The 27,806-nt window shown below is 50.9% G+C and overlaps 1 protein-coding gene across 7 annotated transcripts in view; it reads left to right on the forward strand.

Moving 5' to 3' along the window:
• The window catches only part of CTIF (cap binding complex dependent translation initiation factor), a 324,401-nt gene that overhangs the window by 64,822 nt on the left and 231,773 nt on the right, over nt 1–27,806 (forward strand). For 6 of the 7 annotated variants that reach the window (XM_070779021.1, XM_019986752.2, XM_019986753.2 and 3 more), the window contains exon 2: nt 12,385–12,586. In XM_070779021.1, the coding sequence (XP_070635122.1) occupies nt 12,407–12,586 (180 nt within the window). In that variant the 5' untranslated portion in view covers nt 12,385–12,406. Of the gene's footprint in view, nt 1–6,712; nt 7,097–12,384; nt 12,587–27,806 lie in introns of those variants that run through there. The other variant, XM_070779019.1, reaches the window with a different exon arrangement.

Consider the following 27,806-nt stretch of genomic DNA (forward strand, 5'->3'; position numbering starts at 1 on the left):
CCACAGTTCAAAAGCATTAATTCTTCAGTGCTCAGCTTTCTTTATAGTCCAACTCTCACATCCATACATGACCACAGGAAAAACCATAGCCTTGACTAGACGGACCTTTGTTGTCAAAGTAAGGTCTCTGCTTTTGAATATGCTATCTAGGTTGGTCATAACTTTCCTTCCAAGTAGTAAGCGTCTTTTAATTTCATATCAAATACTCAGTGATTAACTGAATGTCTGCAGTGGGCTCAGGTCTGGCTCCCAGGTCACAGGGAAAGGAGCAGGCGTGTCCTCGGCCTCCAAGAGCTTGTAGTTCAGCCGAGGAAGGAGGCAGCCCCTGAGACCGCGTTAGGGCTGAGCTGGAGTGCGGTGGGGGCTTTACAGGGAACAGTGGGACAACCCTGTCCATTTACCTGGACCCCCTCAAGACACCCAGGAGGTGCACCTCTTTCCCTGAACAGACTTTGGGGGTACACTGCCTTCTGTGGTTGACAGTTTTCTGTTTCCAGTGCAGCTCAATCATTGCAGAGTGACACAGTCTTCCTGTAATAACTCTGTGGCTTGTCTTCAACCAGGTTAGGGTGGCGTCCTGCTGATCTGGAAACCTTCTTTTCTCCCCCTTTGCAGTGACTCTGCATGTTTCTATTTTGGACTGTTGTGTATTGATTTCCCATTGTAGCTCCCAGGGGACAATCCTTGTTCTTGATTGCCAGGTTCTTAGGGACACTTCTCATTACTTTCTTGCAGGAGGGTCTCAAACTTGGATGTTAGCGAGGACCAGGCAGGTAACGTGTGAGTGAGTGGAGCCTCATGAGAGTGATAGCTGTGGGCCGTGGGGAGACTTTAGGGAGCGTTGGGGTCAATGGAGAACTGGCCATTGCCTGCCCTATCTGAAGAGCTCAGCCTCGCTTTGGTCATGCTTCCAGCGTGGGGAGGTGGGCCAGTATTGGTGGATCTCCCGGTCTTTGAAGAAAATCAGAAATGGGGATTTTACCGTGACATCTTCTGGTTTGTAAAATTGGCTTGAATATTTTAAAAATACTGGACAGACGAAATGGCATGACCCCGAATGAGCCTTTGCGGCCTCTGCTTTGTGGTTACATGCCTGTGTGGGAAGAGTTGGTCATCCAAGGTGGCGGGGACAAAGGCTGAAAGGCCCAGTGGGCAGCTGCTGTGGGTGTTCAGGGGGACTCTGTGGGCTGGGGTGGTCAGGGTGGCATCAGGAGGTGGGCTTGACTGAGCGGCCTGTAGGGTGAGGAGGGCAGAGGGCAGGGATGCTGGTCTCGGAGGGAGCCAGCTGTCCTCCTCAGTGGTGAGACTGGCCCAGGGGTCACAGCCCCCTGCCCTCCCACCCCCAGGGACAGGCTGTGTGGAGCCTGCTCCAGCTCCTGAGACCCCCCACCAGCCTCTCGGAAACCACCCAGGCCTGTCACTGCTCCAGCTGGGCTGGCTTGCGAAGCCCTGGCCAGGAGGGAGCAGGATGGTGGGGACCCTGGATGCCCCGAGCGAGGCAGTGGAGAGGGTGTTACCAGGGAGCAGGATGCTGGGGACCCTGAATGCCCGGAACGAGGCAGTGGAGAGGGTGTCGCCTGAGACTGGCACTGGGCCACGAGGCCCGGAGGAGCTCTGAGGCCTTCACCTGGGCTGCTCTCCCAGGTGTGGCGCCGAGCTCAGAGCAGGGCACCATGGGGCTCCCGTCCGGGCGTGCTCCAAGTTTCCACTCTTTGTCCGTCAACTCGGAAGCTTTTGAAGGCTGGGGGTGGGACCCACACTCTCAACTTCTCATGAGTTCCTTCTCACTTCATCCTCCCAACACTTTACCGAGATGGTACATTTATTACCAGTCAACTTTAAAGATGCGGAAACAGGCTACCCAAGGTTACAGAGCTTGGTTTAGCCAGCGTTGGAACCCGGAACTGTGATGTTCCTCTGTCTTAGGGGGAGGGGGCAGGGAAGAAGGTACCTGACTCCCGCCAGGTGTGGGGCTTGGCTGACCAGTGACCCTGGGGCCTGTGACTTCCGTGCTTCCTCAAACCTGTGGGGCACAGCATACAGCATACAGGTGCTCATTACCTGTGGAGGTGAGTTGCCTTAAGAAAGGTCTAGAATGTGGTGGGAAGAGATTGCAGTCTTGGTTCTGAGACCAGGTGACTCTGGCAGATGTAGGGGTGGGGGATGGGACAGGTTCCCCCCCGCCCCTCCCCACTCCCAAGCATCCTTGGCTGCACCGTTCTAAGAGCTGGGAAGGGGGCTGGAGGGGAGCCTGGGCCCAGCAGCAGTGGGCAAAGGAGCTGGGGAACCCCACTCTTAGGGAAGGAGTGCCCCAGGCTGGACACGAGAGGGCTGGGGAGCCGTAGGCCAGTCTGCCGTCCTGGGCTTGGGATGGTGAGAAATACAGGAAGAAGCAGGGCCTCCAAGGACCGTGAAGTCTTGTCAGGACAAGATAAAACCCCATAAAAAATTCAAGAGCAGGATAAGAGTTGGGTAACAGCACAGGGGAGGATGAGAAGGTGTCCGGAGGCAGCCTGTGCTTGGCGGAGGGAGCAGGTGTGGAGTCAGTGCCTGGAGCCCCGTGGAGGCTCCTGTTGGCCCCGGAGGCTGGAGGGGAGGGCAGACCTGGACAGCAGGGCCGTCCAGGGACAGAGCAGGGGCTGTGCATCCCGAGTCCATCCTGGATGCCCTCCTCCTAGTTGGTCTGGGCTCCTCTGCTGGTATGGAGGCCTCCGCAGGGTTGGAGAGTGTCTATTTTTCCTCCAGCGTGCATTCTCAGTCGCTCAATCACGTCCGACTCGTTGCGACCCCATGGACTATAGCCTGCCAGGCTTCTCTACCTATGGGATTTTCCAGGCAAGAATACTGGAGTGGGTTGCCATGCCCTCCTCTAGGGGATCTTCTCAACCCAGGGATTGAACCTGAATCTCTTGCGTCTCCTGCATTGGCAAGCGGATTCTTTACCACTGCGCCACCTGGGAAGCCCCTTTTTCCTCCAGAGGAAATCCCAGTTGAGAGACTGGAATGTGATGGGGTGTCCTGTGCATGGACCGCGATGGGTGCATCTGTTCTGTCTCCCCCAGACTCCCTCCTCAGATGCCTCTCCTGGTGCTGCTGTGGTGAGCATGCTGGGGAGAGAAGGGTTCGCAGCATCCCTCCTGCCTTCCAGGCTCGTGGTGATCTGTACCCCAACTGGCAAAACCAGTCCAGCTTCTCAGTTATCCGGAGGCTGCTCTGGGGAGAGAGCAGTGAGGCCCAGGTCCTGTGGTCTCTCCATGGAAGCTCTGAAAGATCCACAGAGCTTGGCCCAGGGCCCTGTGTGGAGTGAGGGTGTGAAAATGGTGCAATGACTTGGGCATCGTCTGTTATTTAGGAGTAACTGGCTGATGTTAATGACTGTGACCCAGAACTGCTCTTGGGGTCCAAAGACGTTGGCAGTCACAGGGGGAAGGGAGAGGTGACTCAGCTCAGGAGGGGGTTTCTGGGGATGGGAGACTCTCAGGGGCTTGGGGACCTGCATTACAGGCCAAGCTCTATCCCTTAGGCATCTGAATGGCTCCAAGCAGGTCCTCCCCTTCTCTGGGCTCCAGTGTCCTCATCTACACGATAAAGGACAGCAGGAGCATCCAGAGATAGAGCAGTGGCTGGACCGCTGAATTCTCTTAAGATCTGTTGAGGTCACATGGCTTAGATTTCAGGAGCCCCTCCAACTTGGTGACAGCAGATGAGTATGTCTGGCCCTGTTGGATTCTAAGCGAGTGCTGTTATGTGTTCCTGATGCTGAGATCCCAGGGTGGAAGTAGGCGGTCCTAGGGCCCACAGATAAACCCTCATTCAGCCTGTTGAGGTCCTGCCTGACCCTAAGTCAGCCATGAGAGAAACTGCCCCTTACCCTGGGAGCTGGCCAGCTGGCCAGAGAGTCAGGATGGAGAATCTACCCATCTTCCAGCCAGGATGGAATAGCTGAAGAGTGGATAGAAAGGATGTGACAGGTTTTTCTAGATCTTGGCTATGCAAAGCATGGTCCTCTGACCAGCAGCAACATCACCAACTGGGAGCTGGTGAGACATGCAGCCTCTCGGGCCCCACCTGGGGTCCACTGAATCCAAATCTGCATTTTAACAAAATCGCCTGTGATCACTGCATACGTGCAAGTTTGGGAAGCGCTGCTCTGGGCCACTTTTCATAAACTCTTTTGACCACGCATCACAGAAATAAAAATATATTTCCGTGATATATTTAGATGAGACAAAATTTCCATGAAACAATAGTTCCACTTTTAATGTGTGTTACTCACTGGAATTTTCAACTGCATTCTACCATTTTAATGCTGAGATCATGATTTTGTCTTGTGTGTGCTCAGTCATGACTGACTCTTTGTGATCCCATGGACTGTAGCCCACCAGGCTCCTCTGTCCATGGGATTGTCCAGGCAAGGATACTGGAGTGGGTTGCCATGCCCTCCTCCAGGGGATCTTCCCCAGCCAGGGATCAAACCTGTGTCTCCTGGATTTTTTTCAGTTTATTTTGCAGTCCACAAAAGCCACGGAGACCTGCAGTTAGAAAAACACCGCCCTAGCTAAGACCTGTCTGATGTTTGAGTGACAGAGGGTTACACTGGTATCATGTGGGGGACACCGGGTGTCCTCACTTCTGCGACGGTAAGCGATGCTGATATCTGAGGTAGCCTCCAGCTCCTCCTGGTGTTTCTGAACTTCTCCACTTCCGGTGGTTGAGGGTCTGAGGCTCCTGTGCACAGAGGCCTCTCCCAAAGCCCCCTGCTTTTCTGTGGTGAACACTAGCAGGCCCAGAGTCCCTAAGCATGAGGGCTGCAGCTTGAGGGGAAGGGAAGGCATTCTTCCTGAGTCCTGTCTGTGCAGGAGGTGGGACGTGGGCTGGACTTGGAGGGGTGGCTTGGCAGCAGGACATGGTGAAGGGGGTGCCCGTGGTTTCCTCGGGGAGGGCTCTGGGCGCCCTCCTCCCCTGGCAGCTGGCCTCTCTCCTCCCACACTCCCAGTGGGGCGGCCTGGCCTGGCCCTGCTCTGGGGACTACAGGCTCTGTGTGTAGGTGCCAGTTGTCAGCTCTGTGTGGAGGCAGGAAGGGAGAAGGGCAGGCCTTGGTGTGGAGCGGGGTCACCAGGAGCACCCGCTGGAGGGGGTCCGGACGGGGGACTGAGGCCCAGCAGCTTGGGAAAGGGGTGGTGGAGAAGCAGTGGTGGATGCGATTCATTCAGCAGTGGGGGAGTGGTGCTGACTGGCTGGGCCCTGCCGCCCACCACAGCTCAGAGGGGCCTGTTATCCGTCTGCAGAGTTGCTGTCCTGCTGGGTTTGCGGGGACAGACCCGTGAGTCCCCCCGGGGTCACTAGCCCACTCCCTGTAGCGGGGCCTGTGGACCAGGAGGCCAGACCCTTTGTGGAGCCGAAAGCCGGGAAATGAGCCCTGGGCTTCCTCTCTGAGAAAGTCCTGGCCGAGCTGTGTGCTGAAGGCCTGAGGCGAAAGGGTCCGCTGGAGGGTGAGGGGCACAGGGCTGCCCTTTCTGGGGCCCGGAATTGTTGGGTGCCCCCTGAGAAGAGCTGGCAGGCCGCTAAGCAGAGGCTGTCATCTGGTTGGCAGGTCACTGAACTGGTCCTGGGGTTGGGGAGGAGGTAATTCCTCTAATGCCTGGCTGTTCTTAAAGGGATTGGCTACATTTACAGCTGCTAATGCCATTTGTCACAGGGCCGATGCGAAAGGATGCTGAGAAGGCTGGGATGGTTCCAGCTTTTCCTCTCTGGGCCCTGCCTTCTCCTGTACACCCCGCGTCCTTGATGTAGCTCTGTGAGCCCCTGCGAAGGTTGAGAGGCAGGCAGGCCCCGAGGGTGGGGGGAGCGAGATTCCTGACCTCAGCCTGAGCCCGCGGTGTCAGCAGAAGTGCCTTTGCTGACGCTGGTTTCCCAAGGAACCACAGTGCCCCATGGCCTCAGCCCCTCTGTGCCCCTCCTGCAGCTGTGCCCACCCGGGCCCCGCCTCCTGCCTGCAGGCTCTGGGGCTGCCTGCCCTTTACAGCAAAGTTCGGCCTCAGCACTTTCCCCACGCCTGCTGCCTGCCTTTTTGTTCCTGGGCATCCATCACCTGGCAGGGGCTGGGGGGCACGGCGGCGCGAGGAGGGGAGCCCCAAAGACAAAAGGGCATGTTCCTGAGATCTGGCTGCAGCCCCACAGGCCATATCTTGGATGGCTGCAGCTACAAGAGGTGTTTCTTCTCCTCGTCCAACCTCTCCTCTTTTTCTTCTTCCTCTGGGCCCAGCCCCCTTTCCACTTTTCACTAATCATTAAAACGGAAGCTCTTCTTGCTGGCTCTCAGCTTACCCAGCAGCCTAGCTGTTTGGGGATTCCCCACTCTGATCCATGCCTCCCAGGTGGGTGTTAGTGGTGAAGAAGGGATTTCCCACCCTGATCCATGCTTCCCAGGTGGTGGTGGTGGTGAAGAACCCACCTGCCAGTGCAGGAGACACGGGTTCGATCCCTGGGTTGGGAAGATCCCCTGGAGGAGGGCATGGCAACCCACTCCAGTATTCTTGCCTGGAGAACCCCATGGACAGAAGAGCCTGGTGAGCTGCAGTCCACGGGGTCGCAAAGAATTGGACACAACTGGAGTGACTGAGCACATACCCTGTGAATGAGAAGCAGAGCCAGGAGGAGACCCCAGAGCACTAGCCGGAAGGGAGCAGAACAAGTCCTGGAGAGAAGTATCTCTTTATTTCCCTGGTCTCCACCAGCCTGGAGTTCACTCTGGGCCTCCTCACTGTTTTTACGTTAAAAGCAGAGAGGTCCTTCTAGGCTTTTACCCCAGAGAATTACAAACAGGAACTCAAACAGGTACTTGTACACCCATGTTCGTAGCAGCATTAATCACAATAGCCAAAGGTGAGAACAGCCTGAGTGTCCATTGATGAGTGAATGGATAAACAAAATGTGGTCCATACATAAGTCTGTTATTGTAACACAGTGTCTTATTCATCCACAAAAAGGTGTGAAATTCCGACACATTTTACAACATGAATGAGTCTTGAAAACATCAGAGGTGAAATAAGCCAGTCACAAAAGGACGGATGTTGTATGACACCACCTAAATGAGGTATGCAGAGGAGCCAAGTTCAGAGAGAAAGTAGAGCAGTTGCCAGGGGCTGTGTCAGGGGATGGAGGGCTGTTTAATGGGCAGCAGGTTTCTGTTGGGATGATGACAATTTTCTGGAAATAGATAGTGATGGTGCTTACATAATACTGTGAATGTACTTCAGTTCAATTCAGTTGCTCAGTCGTGTCTGACTCTTTGCGACCCCATGGACTGCAGCATGCCAGGCATCCCTGTCCATCACCAACTCCTGCAGCTTGCTCAAACTCATGTCCATCGAGTCGGTGAGGCCATCCAACCATCTCATCCTCTGTCATCCCCTTCTCCTCCTGCCTTCAATCTTTCCCAGCATCAGGGTCTTGTCCAATGAGTCAGTTCTTCGAATCAGGTGGCCAAAGTGTTGGAGTTTCAGCTACAGCATCAGTCCTTCCAAAGAACACCCAGGACTGATCTCCTTTATGATGGACTGGTTGGATCTCCTTGCAGTCCAAGGGACTCTTGAGAGCCTTCTCCAACACCACAGTTCAAAAGCATCAATTCTTCGGCACTCAGCTTTCTTTATAGTCCAACTCTCACATCCGTACATGACCACTGGAAAAACCATAGCTTGATGCATGTACTTAATGCCACTGAATTGTATGCTTGAAAATGGCTTCAGTGGTATGTTTTGAATTATAGATACTTTACCTTTGTTGAAAGTGAGGGAGTGAGTGCCTAGCTAATGGCCTAGGAGATGGATGATGTAGGCCCAGTCTCCTCTCTTCCACCTCCCTCTTCTCTGGTAAAGAGAGAAAGCTCGGGGCTTTTCTTCTGAAGGAGGGACCTGCACCCTGGTTGGGGTTCATTGTAGAACAGACAAATGAGCCCAACCCAAGTGATGCCCTAGGAATGGGTCTCCCTGGGGGGAGAGACACGGGAGGAGGGGGTCGGCAAAGGGGCGTCACGGACTGGTCACTACTGGGCCTCTGGGCTCCGTGCCCTGGGTCACCCTGCGGGACCACGGAGAAGGTGCCTCAGCTGTTATCTGAGAGACCGAGAGGGAGGGTTTGTCCCCATCCAGGGCTGCCACGGTGGCTGTCAGCTCCTCCCGCTCCGAGGTGCAGGGGCCAGCGGGGCTCCTGCAGGGGCTGTTGGCATGTGTCCGAGGAGCCCTGGGCAGCCGAGGGGACGTGCAGTCAGGCTGCGCGGGAGACCCTGCCTGGGCCGCAGTGACTGGAGTAGGAGGGCGTCTCCAAGACCAGCGACCAGTGTGGGGGCTGCTCCTTTTCCCTCTGGGCACCAGGATTCTCCAGGGTGGGAATGTGTCTCAAGTCCCCCCTTTCGTCAGTGAGCCAGGAGGGGGTGATTTCTGCCCCCGGCCTCCCTCCCGGGATGATGGTGTGGCCCCGTGACAGGCCCATGGAAAGGCCCAGCAGGGCAGGGCTGAGCCTGCTGTGCAGGCCGGGCCGGGCACTCGGTCCTCCTGGAAACACTCCTGTCTAGTTCCTACGGAGCCCAGCCCTCTGCCCGCTCCTGAGACAGGAGCCAGAAGCCCGTGATAAGATCTGAAGTTCTTCGAGGAATCATGGGCGGGGCCTTAGACATTGGCCTTTTCTGCAGGCAGCTCCTTTTCAGCCTTCTCTGGGCACTGACCTTATCACCCCATCCTGCTGAGGCCGGCCGCCTGCCCAGGGCCGTGCGTGAGTGAGGCACGGGGCCCAGCCCTCTCGAGCCTGCAGACCAGTGGAGGTTAGGACACACACACACACACACACACAGCACTGAAGAATTCACTGGGCTTTGGAAGGACGGTGGTAAAAGGAGTGGGAGATTTCCTGAGGGCCTGAGCAGGCTGCCAGGAGGTGGGATGGTAAAGCCCAGGAAGCTCAGCTCCATGCCCTGTGATGACCTAGATGGATGGGATGGCGGGGGCGGGGCGGGGGGGCAGTGACAGGAAGTCCAGAAGGGCGGGGATGTACGTATGCATGTACCTGAGCTGGGCTTCCCAGGTGGCACTAGTGGTAAAGGACCCGCCCCCCCTGCCAGTGTAGGAGATGTAAGAGGTGCAGGTTTGATCCCTGGGTGAGGACTATCCCCAGGAAAAGGACATGGCAACCCACTCCAGTATTCTTGCCTGGAGAATCCCATGGACAGAGGAGCCTGGCGGGCTACACCAGTCCATGGGGTCGTGCAGAGTTGGACACGACTTAGCACGCACGCATACCTGATTCACTTTGTTGTACAGTAGAAACTAACGCAATGTTGTAAAGCAATTATATTCTAATAAAAAAAGAGGCAGTGAGGTGCAGGTCGACCGGAGCTCCGCTGTGTGATCTTGGGCAAGTTACTTAACCTCTCTGAACCCTAGTTTTCTCTTTTTGTATCGATTGCATAGAGTTACACTGAGGGGTAAGTGGATGAAGGCCTTGGATGGAGTGCTGAGGAGGGTGCTGTTCCAGGCTACCCGTGCAGGTACATTAGCAGCTCCTGTTATTAATAGGGGTTGCCGTATTCATACCCCTAGACTGAGACTGGGTGAATCCTTTGCCCACTCACTGCTGTTAAAGCCAGGGATTGGGCTAGTTGGCACTGGCCTCTAAGGTTCTAGCCCCTCGTGAGTATAAGGACCCTGAGACTGGGCAGGTGGAAGGAAGGGAAAAGTGACTGGGTGAGGGACACAGTGTGAGCAAAAGCACAGAGGCAGAAAGAGGATCCCGTGTTAGTGGTTTATTGCCACAAACTTAAAGGCTTAGAATGATGCCTGTTTATCATCTCACAGGGCTGGAAGTCAGAAGCCCCTCTCGGTATAGCAGGAAGCTGAAATCAGGGTGTCGGTCAGGCTGAGTTCTGGTCTGGAGGCTCTGGGAGACAAAACCTGCCCCCAAACTCAGGGCTTGTTGAATTTACTTCTTGCTGTTGCAGGCCGGAAGCACTTTTCCTGATCAGTCATTGACCAGGAATGGCTCTCAGCCTCTCAAGGCTGCCCACGAACCTTGCACACATTCCTTCTCCTTCAGGCCAGCAACTCTGTCTCTCCCTCCAGCCCCAGATGTAAGGGGTTCATGTGATTGGGTCAGGCCCTCCTGAATACTCTGAGTCTTCAGGTCTGCTGACTTGGAGTTTAATTACATTTACAAAATCCTCTCCCAGGAGTTCCTAGGTTAATGTTTGATTGAGTAACTGGGAGAAGGTGTATGCTCAGGGCTCTCTTGAGTTCTGAAGCCTGCCACACTTGACTTACATTCAGGACAAAAAGCAGAGTGGCCAGGGGGCAGGAGGCAGCTGTCTGAGCGGTGGGGTTGGTGGTAGGAAGGACGTAAGACCACTCTGGGCCTTGGGTGGCAGGTGGAGGAAGTGGCCCTCGCACCACTAGGCACACTTATTTCAATCTGAGCAAAGTGCCTGCCTGCACACTCACCGCCACCCAGGCCCCCATCCCTGGGTTCCCCTAGTCTGAAGAGAGCACCCAAGCCTGAAACCATAGTCTCCTCCCTCTGGGGCAGGTGGACACACCCACGAGCCCCGAGGTTACTGAGCTCAGAAGCCCAGCACCTACCCTCTGTAGCTGGTCTGGGGTCCAAGGGAGGCTGGATCTCATGCAGCAGCCAAGAGCCAAAACCTGAATCCGGAAATCAGCTGGAGAACGTGTGTCCGCTTGCGTGACCATCCTTCCCGTGGTCCACGCAGCCTCCAGGGAGCCTGTCGAGGGTTTGGGGGAGTCAGCATTCACGGTCTCGCAGCATTTCTGGAACCCCTCGGGCCGCTTCTTGTCCTGTTTTGGATCCATTACGATTGAAAACTCAACAAACTCTTAAGTGTTGGTGAATAACTGTGTCCTAAAAAAGCTCTCAGTAATCCAGGGTTTTGAAATTCAAGTGTTCTCTAAACATACTAGGAAGTTGTCTTTATTATCCACAACACGTTCAAGGCTCCGAAAGCCCTTTGTGGTCTCAGCCCGTGCATTTACTTGGGTCTTTGTTGAGCGACCTCACTCACTTCACTTTGTGTGTCTAAGGCTGGTGATTTGGTAGAGGACCCTTGTACTAGTTCTGATGGTGAAGCCGTGTGCAATCTCTGCTTTTTCTGCTCAGTCTGCTCCCCCTGGAAAGCACTGATTTCCAGACAGTGGAAGGGACGCCAGACCAGCTTTAAAGCCCCTTCCTGTCAGGAGTAGGGGTTGGGGGGTGTCCCTGCTAGGAAGGGACCTAGTGGTAAGAATGGTTCTAGCTTTCTCAACTTCCAGGTGGGCTGTGGGGAGCTTTGAGGACAAGAGTGGACAGTGGAGGTGTCCCTGCAGGCCTGGGCCCCTGCAGCTGCTAGGTTAACCAGTCCTCTTGGAGACGGACAGCTTTTTATTTTTTTTAAGCAATGCCTCAAGGCATATAGGATCTTAGTTCCTTGACCAGGGATGGAACTTATGTCCTATGCAGTGAAAGTGCAGAGTCCTAACCCCTGGACTGCCAGGGAATTCCTCCTAGGGACAGCAGTTTTATTGGTGGACTTTAATAGATATCCATAGAACACTGGTCAAACTTTATGTTAAGCTTCTCAGGGAGAGGGCCTGAGCTGTTACTGAGGGCGTCATGCTTCTATGGAGGGTGACCAGGCAGTGTCCAAGGCTGAACCATGCCCTCCCAGGCAACCTGCTGGGCCTTACACATTGTATCATTAAAAGCTAGTCATGTCCTTAGAGACTGAGTATAGCGTGTGTCCTACTGGACACACCATTAACAGGGCCGCAGAATCACGTTATCGCCTACCGTCTTCACCAAATTTAGGAATAGTCTGGTGTCCAAAAAGAAAACATGTCTTTGGAAGGAGGTATTCCTTGGAGGCGCAGGCCCTTTAAACCGTCTGTGTCTGGGGACCCCCTGTATTTCTCAATGCTGGAGTCAGGGACATAGACACCTGCAGTCGGTCTTATTCTGCTTTATGATAGATTTTGTTAACTCCATGTTGGGAAATGGGGCTGGAGTGGTAGGCTGGGTCCAATTTTCCACTTTCTCCTGAGTGGTAAGGTCTAGGTATGAACTGACACCCAGCATGGCGCCAGTTACAATGCTGGACAATTAGGCACAATACTGGCCCTTCTCTGGGCCTGAGTCTCCTTCCCGACCCCCCAGGAGGAATGACAGCTTCCTCTTCACTCGATAAAGGCCAGACGGCACCCCACTGGCTGCTCGAGAGCTTGGGAGAGGGCAGGATGGATGAGGGAGTGCCTCCGGGAGGGGGAGGGCTTCTCAGGTGGGGTCCCCATCTCTGCCTCCAGCAGCGTCATCTCACCGAGCCCATCTGTCCTCTGCCTCCCGCAGCCCAGGCCCCTGAGTGGGAGGGATGGAGAACTCTTCAGCAGCGTCCGCCTCCTCCGAGGCCGGGAGCAGCCGCTCCCAGGAGATCGAGGAGCTGGAGCGCTTCATTGACAGCTACGTGCTGGAGTACCAGGTGCAGGGGCTGCTGGCCGACAAGACGGAGGGTGACGGCGAGAGCGAGAAGACGCAGTCCCACGTCTCCCAGGTAACACCACCCAGGAGGGCATGGGGCTCGGCAAGCTCAGAGGGGTGCTAAGGGGCCCTGGCTCCAGGCAGCATCCCTGCCAAGTGCGGCCTAGATTGCCAAGGTGGGGATGGCCCCCTAACCAGAGTGTGGGATCCAGGCAGGAAGCCCCCGGCTGTGCACTCCTGGCCCCTCTGACCCCACTGGGGAGCTTGGGCCTGGCAGACTCACAATTCATGGAACCCTCGTTTATTGAGCACCTGCTGTGTGCAAGGCACTGCTCCCTGCTCCATGAGCCACAAGCTCATGTTCTACCAGACATCTGATGATTGAAGCTCATCCAAAGGCACACCATCAAAAGTCTGTCACTTCTGAATGGGTCCTCTGATGTCGAATACAGGCAGTTGTTGGCAGCCAAAGATCGTGTCTCTCAGGCCTCACCCAGGGCTCTGTGTGCCAGACCTCATGACGCACATGAAGCCTTCAGACCAGAATCTCAGGTCTGAAGCTCTGGAGCTTCCCTGCTGCTGGCCAGTCTGTGGCAGCCCTGGTGGAAGGTGAACTCTGCTGAAAGACTGTGGGTTGAGATTTGGAAGTTTCCACTTCTCCAGAGTAGAATGTGAACCATTAACGGAAGCGACCATGTCAAGTGTGTCTTTGCTGAGCATGATAAATCCTCAGTAGATCATTGTTCAAAAGTTGGTTCCATATTGCTTCTAGCTGCCTGTGTGACCTCAGGCAAGCAGACCCCTCAACTTCTCTGAGGCTTGGCTTTCTTATCTGGTGAATGAGGATGATCCTGCCATCTCAGGAATGTTGGAAGTTCAGAGGTGATCAGATCAGATCAGATCAGATCAGTCGCTCAGTCGTGTCCGACTCTTTGCGACCTCATGAATCGCAACACGCCAGGCCTCCCTATCCATCACCAACTCCCGGAGTTCACTCAGACTCACGTCTATTGAGTCAGTGATGCCATCCAGCCATCTCATCCTCTGTCGTCCCCTTCTCCTCCTGCCCCCAATCCCTCCCAGCATCAGAGTCTTTTCCAATGAGTCAACTCTTCACATGAGGTGGCCAAAGTACTGGAGTTTCAGCTTTAGCATCATTCCTTCCAAAGAAATCCCAGGGCTGGTCTCCTTCAGAATGGACTGGTTGGATCTCCTTGCAGTCCAAGGGACTCTCAAGAGTCTTCTCCAACACCACAGTTCAAAAGCATCAATTCTTTGGCGCTCAGCCTTCTTCACAGTCCAACTCTCACATCCATACATGACCACAGGAAAAACCATAGCCTTGACTAGACGGACCTTTGTTGGCAAAGTAATGTCTCTGCTTTTGAATATGCTATCTAGGTTGGTCATCACTTTCCTTCCAAGGAGTAAGCATCTTTTAATTTCATGGCTGCAGTCACCATCTGCAGTGATTTTGGAGCCCAGAAAAATAAAGTCTGACACTGTTTGCACTGTTTCCCAATCTAGTTCCCATGAAGTGGTGGGACCGGATGCCATGATCTTAGTTTTCTGAATGTTGAGCTTTAAGCCAACTTTTTCACTCTCCTCTTTCACTTTCATCAAGATGCTTTTTAGTTTCTCTTCACTTTCTGCCGTAAGGGTGGTGTCATCTGCATATCTGAGGTTATTGATATTTCTCCTGGCAATCTTGATTCCAGCTTGTGTTTCTTCCAGTCCAGCGTTTCTCATGATGTACTCTGCATATAAGTTAAGTAAACAGGGTGACAATATACAGCCTTGATGTACTCCTTTTCCTATTTGGAACCAGTCTGTTGTTCCATGTCCAGTTCTAACTGTTGCTTCCTGACCTGCATACAAATTTCTCAAGAGGCAGGTCAGGTGGTCTGGTATTCCCATCTCTTTCAGAATTTTCCACAGTTTATTGTGATCCACACAGTCAAAGGCTTTGGCATAGTCAATAAAGCAGAAATAGATGTTTTTCTGGAACTCTCTTGCTTTTTCTATAATCCAGCAGATGTTGGCAATTTGATCTCTGGTTCCTCTGCCTTTTATAAAACCAGCTTGAACATCAGGAAGTTCACGGTTCACATATTGCTGAAGCCTGGCTTGGAGAATTTTAAGCATTACTTTACTAGCGTGTGAGATGAGTGCAGTTGTGCGGTAGTTTGAGCATTCTTTGGCATTGCCTTTCTTTGGGATTGGAATGAAAACTGACCTTTTCCAGTCCTGTGGCCACTGCTGAGTTTTCTAAATGTGCTGGCATATTGAGTGCAGCATTTTCACAGCATCATCTTTCAGGATTTGGAATAGCTCCACTGGAATTCCATCACCTCCACTAGCTTTGTTCGTAGTGATGCTTTCTAAGGCCCACTTGACTTCACATTCCAGGATGTCTGGCTCTAGATGAGTGATCACACCATCGTGATTATCTGGGTCGTGAAGATCTTTTTTGTACAGTTCTTCTGTGTATTCTTGCCACCTCTTCTTAATATCTTCTGCTTCTGTTAGGTCCATACCATTTCTGTCCTTTATCGAGCTCATCTTTGCATGAAATGTTCCTTTGGTATCTCTGATTTTCTTGAAGAGATTCCTAGTCTTTCCCATTCTGTTGTTTTCCTCTATTTCTGTGCATTGATCGCTGAAGAAGGCTTTCTTATCTCTTCTTGCTATTCTTTGGAACTCTGCATTCAGATGTTTATATCTTTCCTTTTCTCCTTTGCTTTTCACTTCTCTTCTTTTCACAGCTATTTGTAAGTCCTCCCCAGACAGCCATTTTGCTTTTTTGCATTTCTTTTCTATGGGAATGGTCTTGATCCCTGTCTCCTGTACAATGTCACGAACCTCATTCCATAGTTCATCAGGCACTCTATCAGATCTAGGCCCTTAAATCTATTTCTCACTTCCACTGTATAATCATAAGGGATTTGATTTAGGTCATACCTGAATGGTCTAGCGGTTTTCCCTACTTTCTTCAATTTAAGTCTGAATTTGGCAATAAGGAGTTCATGGTCTGAGCCACAGTCAGCTCCTGGTCTTGTTTTTGCTGACTGTATAGAGCTTCTCCATCTTTGGCTGCAAAGAATATAATCAGTCTGATTTTGGTGTTGACCATCTGGTGATGTCCATGTGTAGAGTCTTCTCTTGTGTTGTTGGAAGAGGGTGTTTGTTATGACCAGAGCATTTTCTTGGCAAAACTCTATCAGTCTTTGCCCTGCTTCATTCTGTATTCCAAGGCCAAATTTGCCTGTTACTCTAGGTGTTTCTTGACTTCCTACTTTTGCATTCCAGTCCCCTATAATGAAAAGAACATCTTTTTCGGGTGTTAGTTCTAAAAGGTCTTGTAGGTCTTCATAGAACCGTTCAACTTCAGCTTCTTCAGCATTACTGGTTGGGGCATAGACTTGGATTACTGTGATATTGAATGGTTTGCCTTGGAAACGAACAGAGATCATTCTGTCGTTTTTGAGATTGCATCCAAGTACTGCATTTCAGACTCTTTTGTTGACCATGATGGCCACTCCATTTCTTCTGAGGGATTCCTGCCCGCAGTAGTAGATATAATGGTCATCTGAGTTAAATTCACCCATTCCAGTCCATTTCAGTTCACTGATTCTTAGAATGTCAACATTCACTCTTGCCATCCCTTGTTTGACCACTTTCAATTTGCCTTGATTCATGGACCTGACATTCCAGGTTCCTATGCAATATTGCTCTTTACAGCATCGGACCTTGCTTCTATCACCAGTCACGTCCACAGCTGAGTATTGTTTTTGCTTTGGCTCCATCCCTTCATTCTTTCTGGAGTTATTTCTCTACTGATCTCCAGTAGCATATTGGGCACCTACTGACCTGGGGAGTTTCTTTTTCAGTATCCTATCATTTTGCCTTTTCATACTGTTTATGGGGTTCTCAAGGCAAGGATACTGAAGTGGTTTGCCATTTCCTTCTCCAGTGGACCACATTCTGTCAGATCTCTCCACCATGACCCGCCCGCCTTGGGTTGCCCCACGGGCATGGCTTAGTTTCATTGAGTTAGACAGGCTGTGGTCCTAGTGTGATTAGATTGACTAGTTTTCTGTGAGTATGGTTTCAGTGTGTTTGCCCTCTGATGCCCTCTTGCAACACCTACCGTCTTACTTGGGTTTCTCTTACCTTGGGCGTGGGGTATCTCTTTGCGGCTGCTCCAGCGAAGTGCAGCCATTGTTCCTTACCTTGGACGAGGGGTATCTCCTCACCACTGCCCTTCCTGACCTTCAACGTGGGATGGCTCCTCTAGGCCCTCCTGCGCCCGCAAGGCTCTTAGGTCTCCTGCACCAGCAGGCAGGTTCTTCACCTCTGAGCCACCTGGACCTGCTCAGAGGTAATAAGAGGCTCAAAAACTCTGGAGGAGCAGGGTGTTGTCTGTATCTGGCGGTTCAGGAGGGTCTCTTCTGCTCAGGGTCTGAGGCCCCGCGTTGATCTCTTGTACTTGTCCACCCTCAAGCCCAGGGCTCCCTCCCAAGTAGTGAGGAGCCACATGTGGCCCCTGGTTTGGAGGAAAGCCAAGTGCAGCTGTCTGACTCACCATCTGGGTGGGCAGCAGATCCAGACCCTCCAGCTTTTAGACGGCCAGGATGAACTTGTGGCTTTCCTGGCACTCAGGACCAGGAGTGGCCCTGGGAAATTCTGAAACCAAAACAGTGCAGCTCAGATTGGGACTTGAACCCACACTCTTAGTTGAGATCACACACTTGTCAAGACTTCGTGAAGCTCGGGTTTTTGATGTCTCAGAAAGAATCCAGTGAGAGACAAAATGATAGGTAAGAAGTGAATTTATTTAGAGTGAAACATACTCCACAGAGTGTGGGCCATCTTGGAGGACCAGAGGCTCTGAAATATGGCTTGGTTAGTTTTTATGGGCTGGGTAATTTCACAGGCTAATGAGTGGGAGGATTCTAACTCTTTCGGGTGGGAGGAAGGGCAAGGATTTCCAGGCATTGGGCCGTTGCCCACTATTTAGCCTTTTAGGGTTAGCTCTGAACTGTTATGGTGCTGATTTATTTAGCTAATATATTACAATGAAGATATAATGAGGCTCAAGTTGAATCTGGAAGTTGAATCTTTCACCATCTTGGATCTAGGTAGTTCTAATCGGTTTTTGTCATGTCCTGTGACTATATGGCTTCCCTGGTATGTGGACTCTGGGGCTTCCCTGATAGTTCAGTTGGTAAAGAACCCACCTGCAAGGCAGGAGACACCAGTTCGATTCCTGGGTTGAGAAGATCCCCTGGAGAAGGGATAGGCTACACACTCCAGTATTCTTGGGCTTCCCTGGTGGCTCAGCTGGTTAAGAATCCGCCTGCAATGTGGGAGAGACCTGGGTTGGATCCCTGGGTTGGAAAGAACCCCTGGTGAAGGGAAAGGCTACCCACTCCAGTATTCTGGCCGGGAGAATTCCACGGACTGTACAGTCCATGGAGTTGCAAAGAGTCGGACACGACTGAGCGACTTTCACTTTCATGTTGTTCTTCTCGAGGTTGCGCTCTGTCCCCTTCCTTCCTGTTTCAAAGCCATGGTGCTGCCTGCCTTATCCCCATTGGAGGGTAGGGAAAGGAAGATCAGCCCTGAGAGAGAAATGGAAATATATGTGATGCTTTCCTGGTGTCCTTGAAGTTCTAAGATCACAGGAAGTAGCGAGCCTGTAATCTGTTCAGTATTCAAGCTGCAAGTGTGTAGTGAACACCTGCTCTGCACCTGGCGCTGTCCTAGGACCATGTACCCGGGAGTGAGCAAAAGAGAGGAGGAGCTCACCCCTTGTGGCCCTTATTCCGGTGGTGGATGGCAACTGCTCTGGGGGAAAATAAATCGAGAAAATGGAGTGTGAGGAGTGATGAGGGTCAGGAGGTGTTTGCAGTTGTAAATGGGATGTCAGGAAGATGTCATCAAAAGCGGTGGAGGCATAAGCCTGGATGGGAGTGGTCAAGGGCAGAGGGGCTGGTTGCTGGAGCAAAGGCCTTGAGTAGATGAGAGGGCTTGGCCTTGGCTCCAGCCCCACAGAGAGGCACGGGGCTGGTCTGGCACGTGCTGCCTGTCTCCCCCACGGTGTAGGGGACTCCGGTGGCCTCCAGCAGAGCATCCCCTGAAGTTTCCTCCATGTGAAATGGGCTCTTCCAAGAGAGGGGTCTCAGGAAGCTGTGAAGCTTCACCCCAGGGGAGCACTTTGCGAGTGGTAGAATCTCCGTTCCCATCAGGGAGAATTGGGAAGGAGGGGCCTTCCCAGTGCCTCTGCCCTCTCTAGAGCCTCAATCTGGGCCCTGCAATCCCGGCTCCTGCTCCTGGGATAGGTTGGGCCTAGCCATGCCCGGATATCCACATCTGGATCAGCTGTTAAACAGATGCTAGCTGTGAGGCAGAGTGTGGAAAACACTTGCGCCATCTAGATGCATTCCTTAAGCCGCCTGCATTCCCTGAGGTTCCCTGGAAGAATGCAAGCACCTGGCAGGATCCTGGGGTCCGCCTGTGCGCTGCTGGCCAAGGGGCGTACGTTCCAATCCTGCTCCCACCAACTACTCCCCCACAACCCTAAACAGCTGGAGTCCAGACTCCAGGGGAGGGGGCAGCTGTGGCGACTCTAAGCAAGGCCAGGGTTAGAAGTGTCGGCATAACTACTTCTTCGGAAAAAACACGATCTCTTTATTGACACCACTTAATGGGAAATCTTTCTGCTAAAGCACTTTTGCTTGTTTTTGCTTAACCTGATGACTGTTTTAAAGGGAAGCCAAAGACAAAAACAAAAAAACCTCAGAGAATGTCCCAGGCTGCCTGTCTGCAGTGGTGTTTTGATGTTTCTGGGAGAGAAAATTGTTAAGAATCTTGGAAACCTAGAGAAGACTTGAGGGAGTGGAGAAGAATGTTGCTTTTCAGTGGGTGAGGTCGTTTTTTAGGATCTGAGAGATGACAGTTGACTCTCGGGAAGAAAATACCTCAAGATGCTTGTAGAGGGTGTTCCCCCTGCCCCTGCCCCACCCACAACTAGGAAGGAAAATGAATGGATGGATGGATGGATGGGAGGGAGAGAAGAAGAGAGAGAGGTTCCTTTTTATCCTAGATGAGTAACCCAGAGAATGTATGTTCTGTTTCCCAACATGTTTGGGATATCAATTTAAAATTACCCCACACATTTTAAGAGTGCCTCCCTTCCAGTGGATTCCAAGTCCGCAAAGGCACATCCTGAAAGTTGTCCTTACTCTGTCCTTGGGAGGAGGGAGGTGATGGCTCTGTTCTGCAGAAGAGAAAATCTGAGATGCAGAGGTGGGACATAGCCAAACCCCACTGCACGGTGGTGGCTGAGCTGGGTCCTGGGATCCACCCCTTCCCCACCTACTTTTGGTTCCCTGCTGGGTACAGGCTGTGACTAGCAGGCTGCTGGGAGGTTAGTATACTTTTTTCCCCTGTGGAATGAGAATTGGGATTCCAAGTCTCATTGACCAGTAACCTTTTGAGGAAGAGATTGGAATGTTGTAAGTAGGGAAGTTTGGCACCTCTGGTATTACTCGATGGTTTTATGGACCATCAGCAAGCTTTAAAGCAGTATTCACAGCTCTGGCTGTTCATTGGAATTGCTTGGGAGCTTGGGCAGGTCCCACCCCAGAGTTGAGTGGAATGGGGACGGGTCTGGGCACTGACGTTCTTGTCAGCTCCCATGTGACTCTGACGTCCTTTTCAGGGTGATGACTACAGCCACAGGTGGACTCGTCTGTCTCCCTTCCCCACCCCTCCATGGTGAAGGGCCTGGAGGTCTACTCTCTCAGAAGGATAGAATGTAGGGACGTTGTAAAAAATAGATATGTCTAATGAAAGCATGTTTCCCCAGAATTCTTGGTAACAAGTCACATGAAGAGCCAGTGAGGGTGAAGATAACTTCCTGTAGTTCTCTGGGATGCTGTGAGGCCCTTGGAAGCCATGCGTTGGGAAGAGACCTTACAGAGAGGGATAATAAGAGGATTCAGATGAGTGTGAAGTTGCTTTCTCACAGCATTTCCCTTCCCTCTTTCTCGTCACATTTTTCCTTGCATTCTGCTTTCCCTCTGCACTGTTCCCTCATCCCTCTTCTATCCCATTCCCTCATTTCCTCCTGCCCTTGGAGTCCTTATTCCCTGCCATGGTTGCTCAAAGGAGGACGCGCTCAATGGTGGACCTCCCATGAAAGGCTTAACAGAAGTCAATTTAAGGGGAACTGTGGGGTGGTTGAATATGGGGAGTCATTTTATCTTTCTCCTTATTTAAAAATATAATTTATTTTTAATTACATAATTACTATATGCATATATTCTCATGATACTTAGGAATTCAAAGGCTAATTAGCTACTGCCTTATTCCACTGTCTTACCTCTACCTCCATCAGAATGATGAGTTAACTTCTTCACCTTTTTAATGACTTACAGAAATATATTATTTCCAAATCTTATATCATAGCTGGGGAAATGTTGTTTGAGAACTCACCTTTTTCACCTAGCTGTTTGCCCTAGTGATTCCTCCAGGCTTGTACATCTGCTGTGTTCTGTTTAATGGCTGCAAAGAAACCCACAGTACGGATGTCCCATAGTTTAACAACTCACCTATTGCTGGACATTCAGATCACTTTCAGAATTTCCCCTGGAGATACAGGATACATCAGCGAACACTCCTGAACGTGTCTCCTCCTGCACATGTACAAGTGTTTCTTTAGGTGGATGCTGAGAAATAGAATCAGATTTAATAGCTGTTGCCAAAGTGCTCTCCAGAAGGCCTGTTGTATCATTCACAGGACTACCAGGGGATTGAGACGAATGGTCTCTTGTCACTTTAGTTTGCATTTCCTTGATTTTTAGTGAGGCTGAGCCCTTTTAAACCTGATTACCAGTTGTTTTTAAAAACAAGTTAAATTTTTATTTTACTTTTAAAGCAATAGTAGAAAAACAGAGACAATCAGAAAACAGAAAGAAGCCCACCATAATTTTATGATAAAAACTAGTATAGTTTTTGTGTATTATTTTTTTCTTAATATACCTCTGAAGAGTTGAGCTTCTAGCATACAAGTAGCTTTTAGCTTGTTTACTTATTTAGCTTGGTCTCCTATACATTGTTTGGTGGTTTGGGCATAAAGTACAGTTGCTGAAACCGGCCAGTTACCATTGGCTAAATAATGAAATATAATTAGAGCTAAGAATGATTAATTCAGGCCCTGTTCTAGGCTCTAGGGATAAAGTCATGAATAGAACTTACCTTCAGAGGGAGAAAGGCAGGTGATAGACAAAGAAGGAAACAGAATGTTAGAAGGTGATGTATACGTGAAAGAGGCAAGAGGGGCCCGGGGTGCTGGGCTGTCTAGAATGCTTGCTTAGACCTTTGAGTAAAGATTTGAAGAGGGTGAGAGTGAGACCACTAAGGAACCAGCCTTCCAGGCAGAGGGGATGTCAGGAACACAGCTCTGGTGTGGGAGTGTACCCCACTTTGAGGAGTAGCTTTGGGGCCAGTCTGGTGGGGGCAAAGAGCCACACCTGTGGGGCCTGGTCAGTGAGATGCTGGAGGGTTTTGAGCAGAGGAGAGAGGTGCTATTGGTTAGATCAAGCCACTCTGGGTGCTTTGTGGACAATCAGCAACATCAAGGGGCAGGGTGGAAAGGAAGCAAGGGACCAGGAAGTCCTTGGTTGGCCAAGGTCAGAGGTTGATGGCAGCTTGGAGCCGTGTGGGACCGTGGAGGTGGTGAGAGATGGTCAGTTTCTCATACTTTAAGGCACAGACAACATGACTGGCCTTGACAATAGCCTGAGCCTGTGGAAGGACAGACTTTCCAGAAATGAGATGGAAGACCCTGGAAGATCAGTGTTGGGGAGGTCAAGAGTTCAGTTTTCAGATGTGAGAGGTTTAAAATAGTACTGGATTCTGCTGTACAACAATGGCAGAAACCAACATAGCATCGTAAAACAATTTTCCTCCAATAAAAAAATAAATAAATAAGAGAAAAGGATAGTACTGGATGTTTTGGTAGAGATGTCAATTAAACAGTTGGATATACAGAGTGGCGTTCTGAGAAAGAGAATGACCTGGAGATTTACATTTGTAAATAGTGACATAGGGGTGGCATTTTAAACCCAAAGAGTGAGGGAGCTTAGACAAAAGGGTCAAAGACTGAGCTCCAAGAAGTTGGGACCCTGAGGAGGAACTACCAAAGGACAGGGAGAGGTGTCCATGTCAATTCATTTACTTTACATAACAATGCTGTGAAGTTCAGTTCAGTTCAGTCACTCAGTCGTATCAGACTCTGTGACCCCACAGACTGCAGCACTCCAGGCTTCCCTGTCCATCACCAACTCCTGAAATTTACTCAAACTCATGTCCATTGAGTCGCTGATGCCATCCAACCATCTCATCCTCTGTCACCCTCTTCTTCTCCCTCCTTCAGTCTTTCCCAGCATGAGGGTCTTTTCAAATGAGTCAGTTGTTTGCATCACATGGCCAAAGTATTAGAGCTTCAGCTTCAGCATCAGTCCTTCCAATGAATAGTCAGGACTGATCTCCTTTAGGATGGACTGGTTGGATCTCCCAGCTGTCCAAGGGACTCTCAAGAGTCTTCTTCAACACCACAGTTCAAAAGTATCAATTCTTTGGCACTCAACTTTCTTTATAATCCAACTCTCACATCCATACATGACTACTGGAAAAACCATAGCCTTGACTAGACGGACCTGTGTCGGCAAAGTAATGTCTCTGCTTTTTAATATGCTGTTTAGGTTGGTCATAGCTTTTCATCCAAGGAGCAAATGTCTTTTAATTTCATGGCCGCAGTCACCATCTGCAGTGATTTTGGAGCCTAAAAAAATAAAGTCTATCACTGTTTCCCCATCTGTTTGCCGTGAAGTGAAGTGATGCTGTGAAGAAGATGCTCTATTGTTGTCTGCTCACGGGGGAGGAAACAGAGGCTCAGAGAGGTTGACTACGCTGCTTAAGGTCACTCAGTGAGCACGTGGTCAGTCTGCGGTTCAGACCACGTGGCCTTGCTCCCGGTGCTGTAGCAGTTTCTCTTGTTTTATTACAAGCAAGGGAAACAGTCTGAGGAAGGAAGGGACTTGCCCAAGGTGATAGACTAAGAGACAGAGCAGGAATATGAACTCAGATTTGCTGCTTCAAGAACTCAGGCTCTTGGGAATTCCCTGGCGATCCAGTGTAGGACTCGGCGCTTTCACTGCTGGACCTGGGTTCAATCCCTGGTCAGGGAACTGAGATCCTGGAAGCCTGGTTGTACAGCCAAAAACAAAAAAAAACAGCAAAGAAACAAAAAGGAACTCAGAATCCTAATCGCTGCATTAAGCTGCCTCCACAATAGGAAAGTTGCTTGAGTTTTTTGTTAGTTTGTCTTCAGATTGGAGGGAAAAGGTTTTCTCCCTCTCTCAAATCTCAGCCCTTGGGCCGCATCCTCCCCGAGCCCCCCCACTCCAAGATTTTTCTGGAGTGTCACTGTGGGTGAGAGAGTGAGCTGCCAGGCAGTCTCCACTCCCGCCTCCCCTGGCCCCCCTCTCCTGGTCAGTGAGACCATGGACGAGGACAGAGGAAGCGGTCTTGTATGCTCCTGACTTCTGAAAGCCCCCACCTTTAGGCTATCCCATGCCTGGGCTCCGTGAGGAAGCCCCTTCTCCTCTCGGGCCCCTCACCAGAAAAAGAGGGTGTTGGGTGAGAGCAGTGGTTCCCACTAGACCTTCAAATCACTCCCCTTCCCTGCCCTGGGTGGTCCTGGCACCCCCTTGATTAAGAAGTCCTGGATAAGATGGCTTTTAAAATAATTTTTCACTTTGAAATAATTTCAGATGTACATAAAAATTATACTAATTAAACAAAGAATTCCTGCACATCCTTCACCCAGATTTTCCACTTGTTAATATTTTATCACATTTGCATTCTCTCTCCTCTCGACAGAGCAATTGATCAATAGATTCTGTATATGGAGAGATTTCCCCTCTATCCCTAAATACATCAATGTGTATTTACAAAGAACAAGGACATTCTCTTATATAGTCATGAAGCAGATACAATACTATTATTTAATCTGTAGACCTTATATTGCCCTGTTTCCCCAATAATGTCCTTTATAACAACAACAACAAAAAAAATCTAGGTTCCTCAGCAAATTAAACATAGAACTACTATATAACCCATCAGTTCTACTTCTGGGTGTATACCCAAAAGAATTGAAAGCAAGTATTTGGCCAGATGCTTGTACAGAATGTTCACAGCAGTATTATTCACCATAGCCAAAAGGTGGAAACACTTTTGTTCATCAGTGAATGATTGGATGAACAGAATACAGTCTATACATACAGCAATATTATTGAGGCTTAAAAAAGAAAAAAAGGAAATTCTGTCACATGGATGAACCTTAAGGACTTTATGCCAAGAGAAGTAATTCAGACACAGAGGATAAATACTGTTTGATCCCACTTCTGTGAGGCATGTGGAATACTCAGATCTGTAGAGAATGAAAGTAGAAAAGTTGTTACCAGGGTTTTGGAGGAATGGGATGGGGAGTTACTGTTTGATGGGGGCAGTTGCAGTTTGGGATGAAAAAGTACTGGAGCTGGATGTTGGTGTTGGTTGAATAACAAGGTGAATGAACTTAATGCCACTGAATTGTGCACTTAAAAATAGTTAAAGTGTAAATTATGTTTTACTACAATAAAATAATGTCTGGTTCAGCATCGAATCCATGATCATAAATACATTTCGTTTCCAACATTTTCACTGGCTCTTTGAACTAATGCCTGTTTATCCCTTTTACTCACTCTGCCTCTCTTTTGGCTGTGTCACCCTGGGTCAGTTACTTGGCTATGCTTTGTCTCAAGTTCCATGTTTGCAAAGTTGGGGGTAATAAACAGGCCTAGGGATCTGTGTGGAGTAAATGTTAATGTATGTAGCAGTCTTCATGCCTGGGTTTAAATGAAATCTTTGTATGTCCTGGTGAGGAACCCTTTGCTATACATGTTGCAAGGGGCCTCTCACTTGTCTTTGTGAATTTTTTTTAACACAAAATTGTAGACTTTGATGGAATTTAAAACTTGCATCTTGGATTTTAACCAACTTGGAATGTGTTGTCCGTGTGTGGTAGGAGGCAGACCCTAGGGTCATTTTCCCCTCACTAGCTCGCTGGTTGTCTCGTCCCTGTGTTTATTGTTTACTGATGGTCTCTCCCTGCCCTCACGTGAGACACTGTCCTTATCACATACTAAGTTCCTATGTACACGTCTGTTTGTACATGGATGCAGTTCTATCAGCTGATCTTTTCCTCTCCTCCTCCTGATGCAGCCTGCTGGTTTGACTCTGCCCTTGATACACGTCCAGGCTTCCCTGGTGGCTCAGCTGGTAAAGAATCTGCCTGCGGAGACCTGGGTTTGATCCCTGGGTTGGGAAGATCCCCTGGAGAAGGGAAAGGCTATCCATTGCAGTATTCTGGCCTGGAGAAGTCCATGGAGAATTCCTGTATAGTCCATGGAGTCTCATAGAGTCAGATAAAGCCGAGCGACTTTCACCTGATACACGTCCATGTCTGGAAGGGCAAGTGCGAGGAATTCAAACACCACTGATAAGGGGCTCCTGCAGCCTCCCTACCTTGGGCTTTTCTCTTTTTACTCCTCCCTCAACCTTCAGTGGCGTCCTCTGTCCTCCGTCAAGTCTGCTCTCCAAGTATTGTCCATCCTGGCGAGCAAATGACTGATAGCAGATTTTCATTCTTTTAGCATGAAGTATTTAGAATGTACTGATAAGAGCAGATAAAAGCATCTGTTTTGAGTACAGAATAAACCGTCTGTGCGCCTTGTTTGTTAAACTTAACCCTGTGCTGTCTTTGTTTCATCTTTTTAAATTAAGAAATAGGTGATAGTAGGTATGGTGAAGGCCCCAAACCACTCTGTGAATTCCATGGTCGGTGTTCCCCTGTACGGATTTCCCACCTTTCCTGCCTCTTTGTGTCCCATGACCTCTCAGGAGAGCCTCCTTACCCCCCAGGGAACTTGCTCCCAGCTCTAAACCCTTCACCCCAACGGAGAAGTGTGCTGGGCTGACCCGGGCATGGGGGCAGGGCCGAAGAGAGTGTTCCCCAAGGGGGCCCTTCTCTTGTTCTGGAATCATTTCATGCAGATGAGGACATTCCCGGAAGCCCTGTGTTTTCTCTAGGCAGTGGCTCATTAAAGGCAAAGGGGACGGAGAGGGTGGTGGCTTCAGCCTAAGCAGGAAGAAGATAGCTGGGCAGCAGGATCCCAGCAGATGGTCGGGAGCCCTGAGCAGGGAAGGGAGAGCTCCCAGGGGCTTCAGGCAGCAGCAGAGCGCGGATGTGGCTGGGGAGTTGGAGGTGGGGTGCCACACGGGCCCAGTGGGTGCAGCTGGTGGTGCTAAGTGCAGGGTAAAGAATCCGCCTGCCATGCAGGAGACCCAGGTTCAAACCCTGAGTCGGGAAGATCCCCTGGAGGAGGAAACGGCACTCCAGTATTCTTGCCTGGAGAATCCCATGGACAGAAGAGCCTGGAGGGGCTACAGTCCAGGGGATCACAAAGAGTCAGACACAACTGAGCAACTAACACTTTAACTTGGGGGTGTCAGGAAGGTTGTACCTTCCTCCAACAGCTTTCCCCAGGGCCGCAGCTGGGTCTCTGTGGTGGGTTTCTGTGGACTTTCCTTTCTTGCTAGCTTTCCTACACACATCAGCCCTCAGCTCACTGCTTGTCCATACGATGCGCTCAGAGCCACTCCGTTTCCCCTGCTGCCTGCTCTCCCAGTGGAGACCCGAACGACTCAGGACGCTAGCCTCCTGACCAGTGGACTCCCCACACCCACGCTCCCGGCCAGTTCAGCCTTCTAACACAGCACTGATGATGCTCCCCCTCCCCACGCCCCCCCTCCTACCGCCAAGCCTTCCACCCCCTGTGCACCCAGGAGGAGGCTCTGACTGCCTAGCGGGAGGGTCCTGCTTGCTACCCCCTGCCCCTGAGCTAGCTGGTATTCCCCAGTTGGGTCCACACTCGGGCTCACTGTCCTCAGGGATCCGGGCTTGACTGCTTTCCCTCCCACAAGAATCCTTCGAGAGCACACTGTCCTTCTCAGCCTTGCATCCCCCCTCCCTTTCTTACTGTTCCTGGGCATCTCACCTCTCCTGTGAAGGGAGCGCTGGGTGCAGGTCCCACAGCAGAGGTGCTCAGGAAGGCTGGCCGCTATAAAGTTGAGGGTGACCTCTGTCGAAGCAGAGACGTCTCATCCAGGGGCTGAGGCGG

Source organism: Bos indicus, chromosome 24 (assembly GCF_029378745.1).
Source record: "Bos indicus isolate NIAB-ARS_2022 breed Sahiwal x Tharparkar chromosome 24, NIAB-ARS_B.indTharparkar_mat_pri_1.0, whole genome shotgun sequence".
NCBI lineage: Eukaryota > Metazoa > Chordata > Mammalia > Artiodactyla > Bovidae > Bos > Bos indicus.